General features: G+C 29.4%; 3 protein-coding genes across 5 annotated transcripts; 1 reads left to right on the top strand and 2 right to left on the bottom strand.

Annotated features, from left to right (window-relative positions):
- Positions 1–1,972: 1,972 nt before the first annotated feature.
- Positions 1,973–6,234, bottom strand: LOC137924219 (uncharacterized). Its single transcript, XM_068767590.1, has 4 exons — positions 5,900–6,234; positions 4,791–4,883; positions 4,088–4,191; positions 1,973–3,103 (listed from the first exon to the last, which is right to left on the bottom strand). Exons 1-4 carry the CDS (start codon positions 6,095–6,097, stop codon positions 3,022–3,024), a joined length of 477 nt encoding a protein of 158 aa, XP_068623691.1. The 5' UTR covers positions 6,098–6,234; the 3' UTR covers positions 1,973–3,021.
- Positions 6,235–7,149: 915 nt separating this feature from the next.
- On the bottom strand, positions 7,150–9,263 carry LOC137924258 (mitochondrial import inner membrane translocase subunit Tim22). 3 transcript variants are annotated; one of them, XM_068767639.1, is made up of 3 exons: positions 8,953–9,263; positions 8,403–8,666; positions 7,150–7,296 (listed from the first exon to the last, which is right to left on the bottom strand). In XM_068767639.1, the coding sequence occupies exons 1-3, from the start codon at positions 9,179–9,181 to the stop codon at positions 7,208–7,210; spliced, it is 582 nt and encodes a 193-aa protein (XP_068623740.1). In that variant the 5' UTR covers positions 9,182–9,263; the 3' UTR covers positions 7,150–7,207. The 3 variants fall into 3 exon arrangements, with proteins under 3 accessions (XP_068623740.1, XP_068623741.1, XP_068623739.1); XM_068767640.1 differs by having other exon boundaries at positions 8,448–8,666; XM_068767638.1 differs by lacking the exon at positions 7,150–7,296 and adding an exon at positions 7,636–7,745.
- A 230-nt stretch (positions 9,264–9,493) lies between these two features.
- On the top strand, positions 9,494–15,967 carry LOC137924082 (uncharacterized). Its single transcript, XM_068767401.1, has 4 exons — positions 9,494–9,790; positions 10,591–10,744; positions 12,478–12,644; positions 14,007–15,967. The coding sequence occupies exons 1-4, from the start codon at positions 9,685–9,687 to the stop codon at positions 14,144–14,146; spliced, it is 567 nt and encodes a 188-aa protein (XP_068623502.1). The 5' UTR covers positions 9,494–9,684; the 3' UTR covers positions 14,147–15,967.
- Positions 15,968–16,502: the final 535 nt, after the last annotated feature.

The raw sequence follows: 16,502 nt of genomic DNA, 5'->3' as shown, positions 1-16,502 counted from the left end.
CACATGTCAACAATGCTGAATATTGCTCTTACACTGAGCACGTCTCATTTCATCTTTATAACAATAAATCTTAAAAGTAGTGACTCAAGAATGCATTTTCAATGTTTAAATCAGGGATCATATATACCAGGGATGGTACCAGTTCCTTTTTGCCCAAACCAATTCATAAAATTATTTTTTTTCGAAACGCATTTAAAATGTTAGAAGGTAATTTTTTACAGAAATTATATTTGTTAATAAGTATTGAGTATTGAATTTAAGTATACAACACATCTTTTTACCTCTTTTAATAGTTAGAGTAATAAAGATAGAATAAAGCCAAAAAAATAATCCTTCAAAAAGCCGCATAAGGTTAGCGAGCTGCAGGTTGGTCACCTCTGATATTTGACCATCCATATCTACCTAAAGTTGAAATGCTGTAAAATTAACATTATTATTATAGAAATGGTTGTACATTTATGAATTGTCAAACGCGCGAAGTTCACTGCGGACTGTTAAACGCCCCAACTTCTTACTGAACTTAACTCTTATTTTGTGAAACTTTCTATTTTTTTTTCTCTAAGAACCAAAAATATCGAGATATTACTGTAACTCCACAAAAAACCTAATTTTAATAGCCTTAAAAAATCAGGTATATCATAACTTATTTCATTTCTCAAAGAACACCGTCTTCAAACTATAACAAAAAAATTTTTTTCTTTCAAAATCGTGGCAAGAGTTTTGGAGAGGGTAAGAAGAATTATAGACTTATAGACAACAATCTAAAATTAGTGTGGACTCCCAAAAAAGGACTGCGAATATTTATATGAACATACAACATGTATCTATTTGTAAATTCAATTTATTTTTTCGATCAAAAGACAGCCTGTAATTTCTTTGTGAATAAATTTCTTTACGCAAATATGCATTGGTTATCCCTTAAACTCTGGTCATAATAACACGATTGGATCCATAAAAACCATAATCGAAATAATATCAATTAATCAAATCATTTACTTTATTTAACTTTAATTACATATATGATTAAATATCGGTGTACATTCATTGAAATTTCATATAAATGTAAATGTAACACCCAACTTTTTTTTACACGATTTCATATCAGTTCACTAAATAAAAATTAATACACTTTTAACATGATTTTTTATTTCTGCACAAATCCCTAAACAATATTTATTTCTTATCTTAATAGTGCTTATAGAAACCTATCTTTGAAGTGATAAAATACCATAACTTTCAGTTTTGTCCAGTAAATAATTGCAAAAAAATTGTTGCAAATTTGTATTTTTTATGTTTTGTACATAAGAATTCTATTTTATTTGTACATCTAATTATTCTTGTATTAAGAATGACTTGATTTCGTGTTAGTTATGTTTATATCTCACACAATTAACAATTGTGGAACACGTCCCCAAGTATTTTTGTAAATTTGCACACTTTTTCCAAGAATTATTCACCGTGTAAAAAATAGTTGTGTATATTACAATAAACGCAAAGATAGAGACTTCCAATAAAGAGGAATACGGTATGACAGTCAGTCTTATAGAATTGAACTACAAAATAAGTACATTCATTCAGTCATAAAATCATACTTTATGAACTTAAACCTAAAATAAATTAAATTAATCATATGAAGATACATCATATGTTGCCAAAACTACCGCATTGTCCTTTTAAGTTTTTGAAACAAAGGCAGTTTTATCAGAACCTAAAACCATTCTGTTTTAAAATTATTAGTTTATTTATGGAATGTGTTTTTAAAGAAATCAGGTAACTTAGTCACAATATAAATATATATACACAATATATTATACATATGTCGGTCAGATAGCATTATAAAATTAAAAAAATTGTTGAATATCAATTATTTCAAGGTCATATCAATATGAATGTTTTAATTTTTGTTGGTGGCATTGTTATACTAATAGTTCAATTAAACAAAGAACTGAAGCTATTACTCCGACATATATATATATATATATATAAAATATTCTAAAATGTATTTTTAAAGACATGACTATTAGAACAAATGAGATTGTCTTAATTTACATTTAAATAGATAGACAATAATAAAAAATCCCAGTCCTAGCCTACAGTATAAATAATTAGCCGCCTATAATATTGTCACAATAAAGCGTAATACAAAAAACTACTACAGAGTATAAAAGATAAGCAAGTATCATTTTGGCTTATATAATACTGGATATGCGACTGCGAATCCGGCCTTTGCATTCATACCACGAATTTATTATAAAGGGTGTTCAGATTTCAAGTGATCTCATAAAAAATAACATTTATCTACGTATCTGAAAATTTGTGTAAATTGGTTTTCCACGCGTTTTCATTTTAAGTGATTTCATATCTATCCTTTTCATCCCCGTAATGTGAGCATTTTCTACGTCATATTATTGTACTGTAAAATTAAGTAAAAAAAACATGGAATAAAACAGCTATCTTAAATTAACTGTTTTAGTTAGGTTTATAAACTTTTCTTATTTAAAACAATCTTAGTTTGATTTTAATAAAACTAGAATAATTCATTCATGTCACATATACACTAAGGAGTCAACTGTGGTCTTTAAAACTGTGCTAGACATAAATATCTGCGACACAATTCTAAACTTACTATGGTATTGTAATAAAGGGTTTAATTAGATTACATAATGAACATTTGACAAATTTTTTAAAGGCATTGTTTGGGTATTTTTATATAAACATACATCATTATTCCTACCTACCACTATGGTACATTAAGTCTTCCATTTAAAAAACATAAACTAATAATTAAAAGAATTATCTGAATCCCCCAATATAATAAATAAATGGCAACATTTTTAAAACGTCAAATTTAAGTACAAATATGAGTTGTGTTGCCAGCACACAAGATCACCACATTCATTCAAATGCCTTCATCAATTGTAGCACCAATCGCTTTTAAATCAATATTATCACTGGATACAAAGCTAACCTTATATTAAGCGGTGGGATATATTTGTGCGTAGGTTTATCTGCTGGAGTAGCTTAGTGGAACAGGGCCCTGGGTCTCTTTTTGGCCAAAAGATGCCACGAATGAGTGACACCTTTACGTCTCTTTGGTGAAAGGCTGAAATTATAAATAATGACATACTATTCTTCATAATAACGACACATTAATTTAAATTAAAAATAAAACATTCTTTTAATAAGATAAATCTGAATATAACGGCTTCATTTCAAAGGTTATGTACTTAAATAAATAATCTAATATGCCAGTTACCACAAAAATTTAACACATTGTATGCTTTATGCCAACCAGAGAGTTTGCCATACTTCATTTGGATATTTATTTTTATTAATTATTACATATAGTACTAATTAAAGTATATATGTTATATACATAAGTATGTCTGTAAATATGTATGTTTTGTATATGTTAACTACTCATTATTTATACTTTTACCTTTTTCATACTATGGTTGTCTGTACAAGATTGTCTCGTATAATAAGACTGTCCATTGTACTTTCTTGTTTATTAATATGAAACCATTTAAACATATCACCAGCGAACAACAAAGAATACTAAATAAATCAAAAATTAATTAAAATTAATTTAATTAAATATTTCACTTTACAATCTAAAATATTAAAAATGCGGTTATTTAAAGAAACAATAAAAAATAGTGACTTTTAACATTTTGAAGGATATAAGGCCTAAAACCTTAGGTAACAGAGCCACGTGGCTTATTTACATTCATTTTGTTTGATAACAATATGTGACTTTAGAGAAATATTTCCATTGAACCTTATACATGGTTCACAATTGATTTTAATGGCTTAAATGGTTCAGTGTAAGATGGTTCACCAGTGAGCTGCGTGGCCTACATGGAAATAATCTTTTTTTACACAAATGTGTTAAAAAAATAAAGATAATATTACATGAAAAAATTAAACGGCAGCATAGTATAGCTTAGAAGTCAGCTTGGCCGCCATTTTTATATTTGGCTACCTAACCGGAAGCCTTGACAGATTGCAAATTGTCTGATGCTGCATGCATTTTACTGACTTACACAAATTAATTTGTCCTCAAGAATTTAGAAATGATTCTTACCCATCAGGAGTGTCCGGCATATATGGCGACATTCTAAAATCCCGGCTGTGTGGAGTCTCTATACCAAATGGGCTGTATAGCTTCGTAGGACTTCGGCCTAGTAGCTGTAAACATAAATAGCTTATTTATGGGTGACACATTACAAAATATTATCATCAACATCATGTCAATTGATAGACACACACTACAAGCCATAGGCCTCCCATAAAGATTGCTTCATTTACTGGTCTTGCATTTCCCGCATCTAGTTTCTTCCCACAATTTCAACATTGTTATCATGGAGGCCTGCCTACATACGCACTTGAGAACCTTTTCACAATCAGCGTCGATTTAGCAAGCTGTTGCCACTTCAGACATGCAATTCTTCTTCTTGGCTCACAATATCAAAGACCTTGGCCACCCCTGTTACATATTTGTCTCTCTTTCAGACATGTAGTTAATTTGTGGACATTGCATTGAATGTAAAATTCATTAACATTTTATATTGACTGTTATTAAATCTGTATGCCCTTTTGGTGAGGCATAGTCATTTTTTTTCTGTGATTTATTACTTGTGACCTGTATCTATTTGTTTCAACAGTTAAATGATTTATCATTACTACAATCTTTCCCTACTTGTGTAATGTAAAAAAAATTCAACAGAATAACATAATATATTTAGTCTAACAACATTATTATATTACTGTTTGGTTTTAATACATACTCCCTTCTTCTTGGTAACCGGAGTTGATGGACTCCTACATGGAGACACAGGCTCAGCAAGACGATGCCTGCGTCTTCCGCCCAGCCTGAAATGCTGATAATAAAAACAAGGAGTATATTTAACAAATTATGTCCACATGTATTGAAAAAATTTATTTCAAAATTCATAACATTTATCAAAAAAATTTAGCAAAAATTTTAATTAAATCAAAAATGTTTAAACTGAAATAATTAAAATTCAGAGATTAATACAGAATTCAGCTGGTGGACCATATTAAAAACACTAAACCAAAAATATGTAGTTTTTACATGTTCAAAATTCACTTTTTTAAATATTATCTGCCTACATCGGCCGGTGAAATCAAGCCAATATTTTAGTTCTTCACCGTTAAGCCACATTTTTAGTCACTACAACTAGAGCCTTCTTTGGATCCCTGGACCACCTGGATTACTTTGGGATCACTTTTAATTAATGAAGTGAATAGAAAACTTTAGGCCCAATTTATTTACAAATACAAATTACATTTTAGAAATAAAGGAACATGATTAAGACATTTCTTTGATAGGGCCAAAGTAGTAGAAAATACCTATAAATTAGGTTTAACCTAACATTACTAATACATTGTAGCACAGTAGTTGAAAATAGTAGCCATTTAGAGACTTCTGGACCAATATGCGTTAAGTTTTCTAATGTAATATATTAACTAGTAAGTTATGACTGCAAAACGGGTGGCCATGCAATTAAGGTGTTTTTTTTTAAATCTTGGATATTGTTTAAATTGTTAAAAAAAGGCCAAAATTTCAAATCAATTGAAAAAATTTAAACTAATGTTATAGATGGGCTGATAAAAGCCCTGTAGCAATGTAGTTTGATGATTTTTTATTTGTTGGCTAGAGAAATTTAATTTCTATTATATCCAAAAAATCACGGTAAATTAAACGTTAAAGTCTTTCGCTGCAGAATAGAAAATCTGTTCTATTTCTCGACAGCTTATGATCGTACCAAAAAATATATTTAAATTTTGCGCTATGACAAAGAGGTTTTATTTGTCAATTTGGTGTATAATAACCATAATTTAATGTGAAATCATACCGTTTTTAAGGTCTTACCTGCGACAAATTACCGAAAGTATTGCGAACGCTTTTAAATGTTTTTGATATCTTCTCCGCACTGGACTGCAAAGCACGCCGTGAATTCAAAAACGGTTTGGCTTTAAAAATATTTCTATTGTAACAACCGTCTATAATTTTCACACTTTCGCGTGTCGGCGAATCAATAACCGAGTCGGACACAAAAGAGTCTTTCATTTTATTATATTATCACGTTTACCTATTAATCAATACTTAAAGAATATGTTTATAATACTATATAAAAATATATAACTAAGATAGCGTTATTTCTTAAACATTTTGTTACAACTGTAAAATCAATCGCGCACGACGACTATAATTCGTTAGCGATTGTTTCGGATTTTAAACCGGATACCTTAAATGCCAGTGTTGCCTGATTCATACAAACTAATGCAGTTTTGCTGTTTTTGTAACTACTATAATTTATTTGGATAGTGTTTTTTTATCAAATTAAAAAAAAGATATACTTTTTCTAAATTACATTTTTGGGATAAAAAAATGTTGATGCATTTTCTTGGAGTTTGGTAAAAAGTTGGTAGTCCTGTACAAATTATACTATTATTATTAAATACATTTGTTATATCTATATATCAAATTCTCGTGTCACGGTTTGTATGATTGAATCCTCCGAAACGGCTCTATCGATTTTCGTGAATCTTAGCATGCATATTGGCCAGGGTGGAGAATCGGACATCTGTTTTTTAATAAATAAATAATAATAAATATTATATTATTAATAAATAAATATTTTAATCCCCCTAAATGTTAAGGGTGGCCCACTCCTTTTTTTATTTTTTTAAACTTAATTTTTTGTTTTTATTTTTTTGATACCGTATACAAAAATACATACAACCCTAAATTTTGATCTCTCTACGGTCAACACTTATTTTAAATTTGTTTTTTTAATGTTTTCTAGAAATAAAATCCATGGCAAAACAACGTTTGCGGGATCAGCTAGTTGTACATATATTTATTCGCATACGGAATATTTATGACATAAATCAAAATGATTATATTTTTTGGCAATTACTTCCACTTTCACAGAAATTATATTAAAATTAAAATATAGGAAATTAAATTGTCTCAAATAAAATATTTTTCTTATATTTTAGAATTTACATGATTAAGCATATAAACATTAGATTGTGTAAATAAAAAAAATTAATAAAGGGCGTAGGAAGATGAATAAATGGTTTCTATTTTCTAAATAAAACAACTTGATTTACGCGTACTATTTACTTTAAAGCTGTTCATCCATAATTGTACCCATAATTGAAGTGATCTAATTTAAGATCCTCTTTGATGCATATAGTAATCTATAACTGTTGAAAATGCTGCAAACCCTGCTGCCCCAAATAAACCTGCTTTAAGTCCACCTGCAATCAATTGTTATAATTAAACCATGAAGTACACTACTCTTTAGAATATAAATTTTAAAGTAGATATTTGTGTACATATAAAATTTAACTACTACATACTTATACATAACTAAGTTGTAAAATAGTTGCTTATACACTATACTTAAATCAGTTCCTTTATCACCATAATGACGATAAAAAGTCTTAGCTATAATTAACAAACAATAGACTGTTTATATCTAGTTTTATTATTATTTAGGGAGCTGTTTGATATTATTTTCTGTTAAATAAATATAGACCAGCATAATTATGGTCAGGGCCATGTAAATCTTCAATACTATATAATTATTTTTTTTTAACAAGTTTTTATTTCTAATCAACAAAATATTCACCTATGTTATCAACAACCTTTTGCCATCTAGTATACAAATATTCAATGCCAGAGCAGTAAAAATCGGTTGGTTTTTCTGTAAAATATGTCGTCAGAAAAAACATTACTTTCGGGCCACTTAATATTATGTGTTGCCTTTGGCATGCCTATTTGAATGAAATGAATAAATATGAATATGGAATCTTTGAATTACGAACTTTTGTCAGATGTGTCAAGTTTTGTCAGTCAGTATGTCTAATATTTATAACTTTTTTTTTTTACAAATTTGTACTTAAAAATAAATAATAAATGGGTAGCTCATAATTAGTGACTTGAACATATGAAGTAATTTATACATATTGATCTCAAACACAAAACTTTAATTTTTATTTCATATTTCCTAATTTTTATGTATTCACATGTAAAATAAGTTTATGAATGACAGAAATTATTTAAGCATTATTAAGCATAATAATTTTAAGATTTCACTATGTAAGGATCAAAAATGACTGGTTTATTTTAGTCACTACCTATAACAGTTTTATGCAATATCTACTTTCATACCTGTTTTAATTTGACTAGTATGGAGCTTTGAAACTGCGACAATAACTAGCACACAAATAACAGAAGACAACATGCCAGGGAGAATTATGACCAGTATAATACAATCAAAAATATTCCATAAGTTACCATTGAGATATACCTGGTCAATTGAAAGAAATATTAATGAAATACAGATTCAATAAATATATACCCCTCAAACCAATAAGTCCGCCAGTAACACCACCTGCATATGTACCATTCTTCCAATCAGATTTTCCTCTAGCACTTTCAATACAGCATTCAACCCCAGAAAACACAGCACCAAGGATGGCAAAGTTTTTAGCATAACTCAACATGGACCCCTTCATCTCTCTTAAAATTTCTTTGGCTGTTTGATTTTGTTGCGCCATTGGGTCTGTGACATTTGGCATGAGGGATGATGTGAATAAACCCACAGCTGCACCCAATCCATAACCTGAAAGTGATTAAATTATAATTTATACCGACGATAACTAGTAAAAGAGTACAAGAACAAAATAACCAAGATCTACAATTTTAAAATATTTATTGGTTAAGTAAAAAAACTGTTCTAAAATTCTCAATCCTTTTTATAGTGTATATACAAGGTGCTATGTTATAATTACTAACTACTAATGTCTTTTTAGAAAATAGTTATTCTGAGACATGAGAATTAAATTTGTACAAAATATTAAATGAGAATAAGAAACCAATTTAGTTTAATTTTTATCTCAAATACTTACCAATAATACAACTTGTTAACGATTTAAAAGGACAGCTTTCAACTGTGGCCTCTATCATCTTTTCTTCGTTAGTTTTTATTACTACAGGGCCCAATATTCTTGGAATTATGATATTTTCTCGATATCTATAGTTATTACCTACTAAGTATTTCGCCAAGGCGTCATAATCATTTTTTTCCGTGAACCTTATTAAATCGGGGTCTGCTGGTGGTTTTATATATTCAGTCATCTTTATGGTGTAAACATTAATTTAATGTAACTTCTCGGAAAATAACCTAATTATTCAACTACAATCGTACTATCTAATTATAAGCAACTTTAGATGTCAAATGGAAATTTAGTATTGGTTATAAGCAGTATATCTGATAATATTTATCTTCTTTATGTTTATACGATGCTTAAATAATATTAAAGAATTTTTTTATGGTTTTTAATTGCTTTTTTATTAATATAACTTTTTAAAAATTAGCAGCAAAGTAATAAGAATTTAGTATTTTTTCTCATGACAACACAAATTTGCCTTGTTCTTGGCAAACGTAAGTAACATAATTCTTTCTTACACTGTCGTCTATTTAGTCCTGAAAAATATGAAGACTAAAATATAAAAAACAGACACTGACAATAATGCAAAGCAGAATGTGACATATAAATTTATATCAAACTTTGGTTAATACAGTACAGTGAGACAGTGTATTAATTATTTATTTGTGTTTAAGAAAAAAAATAATAAAAATGTCAGATTCCTCGTCAGAAGAAGATATGTCTCGATTTCAGGAAGCTGTGGATACGACATTTATTAATTTTGTCAATAATAAAAAAAATGTTACATTCAAAACAGGTAATTTTTAAGTATTTTTAAAATAAGTAAATTATTAATACCCAAAGGATATGGATGGAGAGTATTTAAGGTGTAAAGAGATTCTCTTTCCTAACTAAAATAAAACACTGGTGTATTAAGAAAACCTCATGGTTGTTCAATGCGGAATGGTTTTAATTTTTGTGTTGACAAAATTGTATCGCCATTATACTTGCGGGATGTTTATCGTTGCGTATGAATGGTTTTTTATGACGACATTTCTCAAAAGGGTGTCCCCTTGTACTTCAGGAGTAGAATACTCTAGTCATTACTCCAAGTTCTTGAAGGCAAGTTGATTGACAAACAAAACGTTAATTTCCTCTTTGTGCGGAGGTGCCGTTGGTAGAGACTCGAGTGTTAATAATTGTTTCCCTAAATTTGGCTGCTAAAGTTTTACTTTGGAAAGAAATAGGGTATTGTTTTTTCATGCCGAAAAAATGGGACATTAACATTGAATTTTCCATAAGAAATGGTATACTTAATCTATTTATTGTAACTATAAATTATTGAATTATCCACTTATACATCCAATTCCCAATGCAATTATTGTCACAAAAAATTTGTACCTTAATAATTAGAACATAAGGTAAATACATATTAAGTAAACATTTTAAAAAACAATAAGTAATTGTTGGTACTAAAACCACAAAGCTGATTACTTTCATTCACAAAAGAAGAAGAAATCTTTCTTATAACATATTTAACTCACCATGTAAAAGTTAATAGTGAAACCTAAACTGAATACAATTTATTGATATATGCATTTAAATAAAATATTTCAGATTCAAAACCACGTTCGGAAAGATATTTACAGGAAGCCACTCACTACAATGATGTCAAGGTATCTGATGAGATGCAGAAGAGAATTGGTGCAAAAGTGTCAGAAATTATTAATAAAAATCTGAAATTTATTGAAGTCCAATGTAATGATATTAAGTAAGTTAAATTTATTTTTATTATTGTTACTTGAGTTTTTAAAAGTACATATTGTACGCATGATATTTTTGACATTAGCAGATACGGGCAATGTCCACTGACACCCACATCTTTTCCACAAACCATAGGGTACCTATAATGCATGTAACTCCAAAACTCTCACATGTAATATAAAAAGTAAATATGTAAACACATTGACATTGAAAATAGATATATAAAGAATAAAAAAGATAATATAGAGAGATAATATAGAGAATAAAAAAGCTTTAATGAGATGAATATATTATTAACTTGTCAGCAAAAAGTTTTTAGCTTTTATACCTATTTATTTTTGAAGTGTTAACATAAAGTTTTGTTTAAAGTTGCCAAAAAGTGTCAAGGCTAGTGAAATCGCAACATTAATTTATGGTGACTTTGAAAATTGTTTGCAAGTGTAAAAGCAGGATTAATTCGGTTGAGAATGAGCAAAGTCAGGATCTCCTTTGTCATGAAAGACTATGAACTCCAATTATTACAAAGACTTACTACAACATTTGAGAGATGATGTACAGAGAAAGAGTCCTGGAAAATGGGCTACCAGATTCCTCTTTCATTACAACAATGTATGATGCAACACATCACTACAGATTCGAGTTTTTGGCAAAATAATATGACTCGGTTGTGGACAGATATAGTTTATTTTTACTTTTTTTTATTTATTTTAATATAGCTGCTTTATTTCAAACCAATCAAATTTGTCATATTACATATTTTAACACAATTAAATTCAAATTAAATCTAATTACATTTTTTTATTTGGTTAGAAACTTGTGCCAAGTCTCTCTGTCCTGGGCTTTTTTCATACAGTCAAATACTTTGTAGGCCCACCTTTTTTGTGGTCTATCGATATTTTAGTTGCCTGGTGGCCCCATCCATTGAGTAGTTTCGAGTGCCCAATTTTTTTTGCAACATGATCTGCCCATTTTCATTTGAGATGAAGGGATTGTTGCAAAGCTTCGGTGAGTTGTAGCATCTCTGGTCTTGTGAATTGGTTTTAAGTTTAGTACATGTCTCTCCATAAAATGTTGGCATGAACTAATTTTATTTTTTATCTTATTAGTATATACAAGTGTCCTTCTCATGGATACTTTTAAAACTTAAGGTTGTAGTTTTTCTTTAATATTTACTTTTGTTTCTAGTATTTCTTCCATGTACAGTTTATTCTTCTGTCCACCTTTATTTCATTGTTGTTTTTATGAAATGATATATGTTTACCAAAGTAAATGTTTTCCTGTACATAGTCAATACTTTTTCTTGACACTGTAATTCCATTTCCTCTATGATTGTTTCCTTACTCTCCAGATTTATCATTAAGTGATATCTGACTCTTCCCAAAAAAAAAAAAACTGTGATAAAAGAAAACCGTTTTGATACAATTCCCGACATCTACAGAGCTGAATAGCCTTCGGAAAGAAGTATTTCAGAAGTGCTTCCAAATATAGAATCAACATTAGGATATGTGCATCGCTAGGCAAGGAGATTAATTTAAATTTAATGTAAATTTAATAATTTGTTTATATTTTGATCATACTTCACATGTTGTACATTATTGTATTAAATATATATTAAAAAAACAGATGGCAATTTATGAAATATAAAGTTTGTAACTGTATCTTTAATATATGTGCCTAAATATATTATACCGAATTTATCCCCTCCACTTCCAGTGTAATAATTTTGTAATTTCATTTCAGAACTCAAAACATTAAAGGCGGAGTGAAGTTATTTAGAGATTCCGAAGGCTTTCTTTCTTGTGATGGTGTCCAAGACAATTTTACAAAGCACCACAATAATGCATCGAAGAAATTAAAAAAACATAGACGTCTTATTGATTATGAGCTGGAGGAAACAGATGAAGATGGTAAGGATACTGCTATCTAAAAACTTTTATTTTAGCACACAGTCTTATGGTTACCATACATTAATGCTTTATTAGTGTGGCAATGTATGTTGTATGGTATATTTGTATTGTGTAGTCAACAATCTAGTTTACTAACAGTTTTTACCACAAATGAGCTGTTCCAAATGACTATATTGCAAAGTTATACATAATGACCATGAAATTTGAAGCTGATTTGGAAGTCAGTTGGCTTGAGCAAGGAAAATGAGGATTCATTTTTATAAATAGAGACTGATGTGCTTGCTTATACACACACCATAAGAAAAATAATTGACTGAAGCCTCAAAGTATGAAATGTCACTGTGGTTATTTTCTTTTTTAAATAATATAACAATCATTACACAAAAGACTATACCACTTTTTTAATTTTGTTCCTATCATGATTTTAAAAACGTAATCCTAGTTTTCTGTAATTTATAATATATTTAAAGATATTTGTCTACATTAATGGAAGTCAAGTTTTTTTAAATTGAGGAAGCCGCAAACATGTGAATACGGTGGCCACAAGAAAGGAAAAAAAAAGACTTTTTAAAAAGTTATTTAGACATTAATAGAAATAAACTCAACATCTTATAACTGTCATTAATATTAATGACTTTAATAATTCTTAATAATCCTAGGCCGGAGTGATGGTGATTCAAAAACCTGGAAAAATATTTATTGATTTTAATAAATGGTGATCGGTTACTTGTATAGAATCTTTAAAGTCATGGGTGTATAGCTCATTTGTTGCCAATTAATGTATAGTACACCCTATCTAAATATAAATGGTTCCAGAAATAATGTAATGATAACATAGTAACAAAAAGTTGTTATCAAAATTTGGTTTAATACATAGTAGATTTATTTATTGTATACTATCTGTCCTGAACACTTTGTACTGCCAGGAGTTATTGGCTTTTTGCATTCAATAAAAAAAAATAGTTTAACATAGAGTGATAATTTTATAAAAGGGGATGGAAATAAGTGTATTTTAGAATATTTTGATCAATGAGCTATACTTTAACCCAATAAAGCTTTACACATGTAATCAATTTCCTCGTATGCATTTAATTTTTATTTACGTTATTAAATAAGAAAATTATGAAATAAATTTTATTATTTTCACACTTTTAGTATGTTCACAACAGAACAAACATTAAGTCAACTTATGTGTTAATTGAAATGGAGTGTAGTATGAATGGTTATCTAAAACCCTTTTTTGATGCTAGCAGCTTCCAAATATTCCAATTTTAAATCTATAATGGAACATCTTTGCCTAACAGTTGATATTTATGGCTGAAATGATATTGATCATGTATAACCAAGATATTTTTTTCTCAGCTAAAGTCAAATCAGTGGCTGTAACTGGAGATTACATACTCTCAAAAGAAGAGACAAAGTGCTGGAAATCAAGAAGAAAGGAGAAGTTATTTAAATACAAAGGAAAAAATAATAGTGATGTCTTAATTGCAGTAAAATAAATTGTTTTTATTACTATGAGAATATAATATGTTAATACCAATCTACCATTTTACATAGAAATTATGTTTTAAAATGTGTCATACTATCTTTCTTATACACACTTTTAATTTAAATATATCTGTTTTTTAATTAACGCCACCCTCAACCGCCCTTGTGGATGGAATTCCGTTAAATCCGTTCTTAGCTGACCAGAGAGAAAGTAATATTCCTACCAAATTACCAGTCTCCGAGGGATGGTAGAACATATTGTAATCTATGGATTATATACATAAAGAAAACCCACGAAGTAGTTATACTCACTGACAGTGTGAGCTAGTTATAAAGGCAGCAGAAGGCTTATTGCAGAATAATGAGTAAGCTAAGCAAAAATTGGTATCGGATTAAGCTGTCTGCAAAATTATATAAACATCCGACGTCCCTTCCAAGAAACACAACTTAACAACGTGAGGGACATCAGATGGTCATCGCGTCAGTTCTGGATCAGGCTCCGATGGAATCGCTGCTCACCAGAGTAACACCTCAGGCGCAGTCCCAAAATCGACTCTTAGATAAGTTAGACAGTGGGATAAATATATTCTTATGCAACTTTTTTAAAAGAAGTCTCAGATGTATGAAACTTGACTAGCTCTCTACATTATTTGTTTTCTTGCAATTCTAGAAACAGGAGTATCGATTGCGTACAAAATTTTAAATATTTCACATGATTTCCAAATTAGGATTGATTTTGAAATTGCAGTGGGTTCCAGCTTATATTTGAATATGGGGTAATGGAAAGGGAGACGAGATTGCAATTTGCATCACTATAAAGCATGGTTGCATAGACTTATTTAGACTAGGGGCCACTCGGGCAAATCATTAACTGATGGCGGGCCAGCCGAAAGAAGTATAGGTAATTAAAGACAATAAAAATTGATAATAATTTATTAAAATTGAAAAAGAATTTATTAATTTGAATCGTGGCACTGCATATTGCTTACAATCTTTTTTATATTTGGCTCAAGTTTATTTGTAAAACTGCTTCCCAACTTTCATTTGCAAGGCGATTTCGATTTTTTGTTTTATTCTTATTTAGTATTGCACAAGTTTGTTCACATATATAGGTAACACCAAATAAACTGGCATATTTCAGAGCGTTTATGCGCAACTCTTCGTACATATTTTTATCAATGCAGCGGTCAAAGTTCAGCAAGTCTCCTTTGTTGAATTTGTTGCGTAAATCTTGGTCGTTTTGAATGTCGATAATTTCTCACTGCATTGACTCTGGCGCATTTTCAACTGAAATCGTGAAAGAATTGCTGAATATGTCCAACAGAGGTTTCACTTTTTTAAACTACGAAAATCTGTCTTGAAAAGATTGAATCAAAATATTTTTCTAGCTTTTCTACATAACTGAAATTAATCGCAGTTTTGTTGAATTTTTCAGCCATTTTCTTATAATTCGGAAAATGATTGTAATTTCCACAATTCAATTGTGATCTGAAATGTGTCAGCTTGCATTGAAAGGATGATACATGAGCGTAGAGCTGGGATATCAGTTGATTTTTGCCTTGAAGCCGTGTGTTCAAGACATTCAAATGATCTGTTATGTCAACTAAAAAAGCCAAATCACAAAACCAATCAGGATTTTTAAGTTCCGGGACATCCCTTTGCTTTTCCGCCAGAAATATTCCAATTTCTTTGATGATTTATTAATGAAGTTAATAAGCAGCAAATAGCCTTTCCTTTATATTTGGAAAGATAACTGTGTAAACTAAATCAGTTCTTAATGTGATATTGATGTTTGTACATATTTATATAAACTGTTCTTGTAAATAAATGTTTCAATGTTGCATTTGTTGACTTTTAATCTAAATATGCCTTTGTGGAGTTCTTGGTAAATGGAGATTTATATTTCTAGCAGCCTTTGTAAACTTTGTTCAGCAACTATGTATGGACCAAAAAAATAAAGTTACCACAACTTCATTATGATAAAGCATTAAACTAGGATTCTAATTTAATTTAAGGAAGTTCTTGAAAACCCACAACTCAGTAAAAGTTTTTTTTTATGCCATGAGAAATATTTAGTTTACTAACAGATATTGTTATTTTTTAAGATGTATTGGTATTTATTAATTACACTTGATGTGTACTGAAGCTTAGGTTTTTTACTTCTACTTTAATTTATAAAATTTTGTCAAGTTTACTCATCTAACAGACACCAGTTTCTAAAAACCAGAGTGTCAATAGGCTAACAAACTAGAGAAGATATTATTAAAGTATTTTAGCTATGGAGTCTGAGGTATCTTAAAGTGTTGTGTTTTTTGGAAAACTGGCTTCTTGCCCCAAATAGTTTGAGAATCACTAGTTTAAAGTCTC

This window comes from Battus philenor, unplaced genomic scaffold (assembly GCF_028537555.1).
Source record: "Battus philenor isolate CCGP_79_NKW_IND1 unplaced genomic scaffold, ilBatPhil1.0.hap1 SCAF_23, whole genome shotgun sequence".
In the NCBI taxonomy this organism is placed as follows: domain Eukaryota; kingdom Metazoa; phylum Arthropoda; class Insecta; order Lepidoptera; family Papilionidae; genus Battus; species Battus philenor.
This window is presented reverse-complemented; position numbering and strand designations above follow the sequence as displayed.

Coding starts and splice junctions, on each gene's coding strand:
- LOC137924219 (XM_068767590.1), bottom strand. CDS start 6,097: ATGAAAGACTCTTTTGTGTCCGACTCGGTTATTGATTCGCCGACACGC. Junction 4,884..5,899: donor CTTTCGGTAATTTGTCGCAG/GTAAGACCTTAA, acceptor TTTTATTATCAG/CATTTCAGGCTGGGCGGAAG. Junction 4,192..4,790: donor CGGTTACCAAGAAGAAGGGA/GTATGTATTAAA, acceptor TTATGTTTACAG/CTACTAGGCCGAAGTCCTAC.
- LOC137924258 (XM_068767638.1), bottom strand. CDS start 9,181: ATGACTGAATATATAAAACCACCAGCAGACCCCGATTTAATAAGGTTC. Junction 8,667..8,952: donor GTTAACAAGTTGTATTATTG/GTAAGTATTTGA, acceptor AATCACTTTCAG/GTTATGGATTGGGTGCAGCT. Junction 7,746..8,402: donor CGGACTTATTGGTTTGAGGG/GTATATATTTAT, acceptor CATATTTTACAG/AAAAACCAACCGATTTTTAC.
- LOC137924082 (XM_068767401.1), top strand. CDS start 9,685: ATGTCAGATTCCTCGTCAGAAGAAGATATGTCTCGATTTCAGGAAGCT. Junction 9,791..10,590: donor AAATGTTACATTCAAAACAG/GTAATTTTTAAG, acceptor AAAATATTTCAG/ATTCAAAACCACGTTCGGAA. Junction 12,645..14,006: donor GGAGGAAACAGATGAAGATG/GTAAGGATACTG, acceptor TTTTTTTCTCAG/CTAAAGTCAAATCAGTGGCT.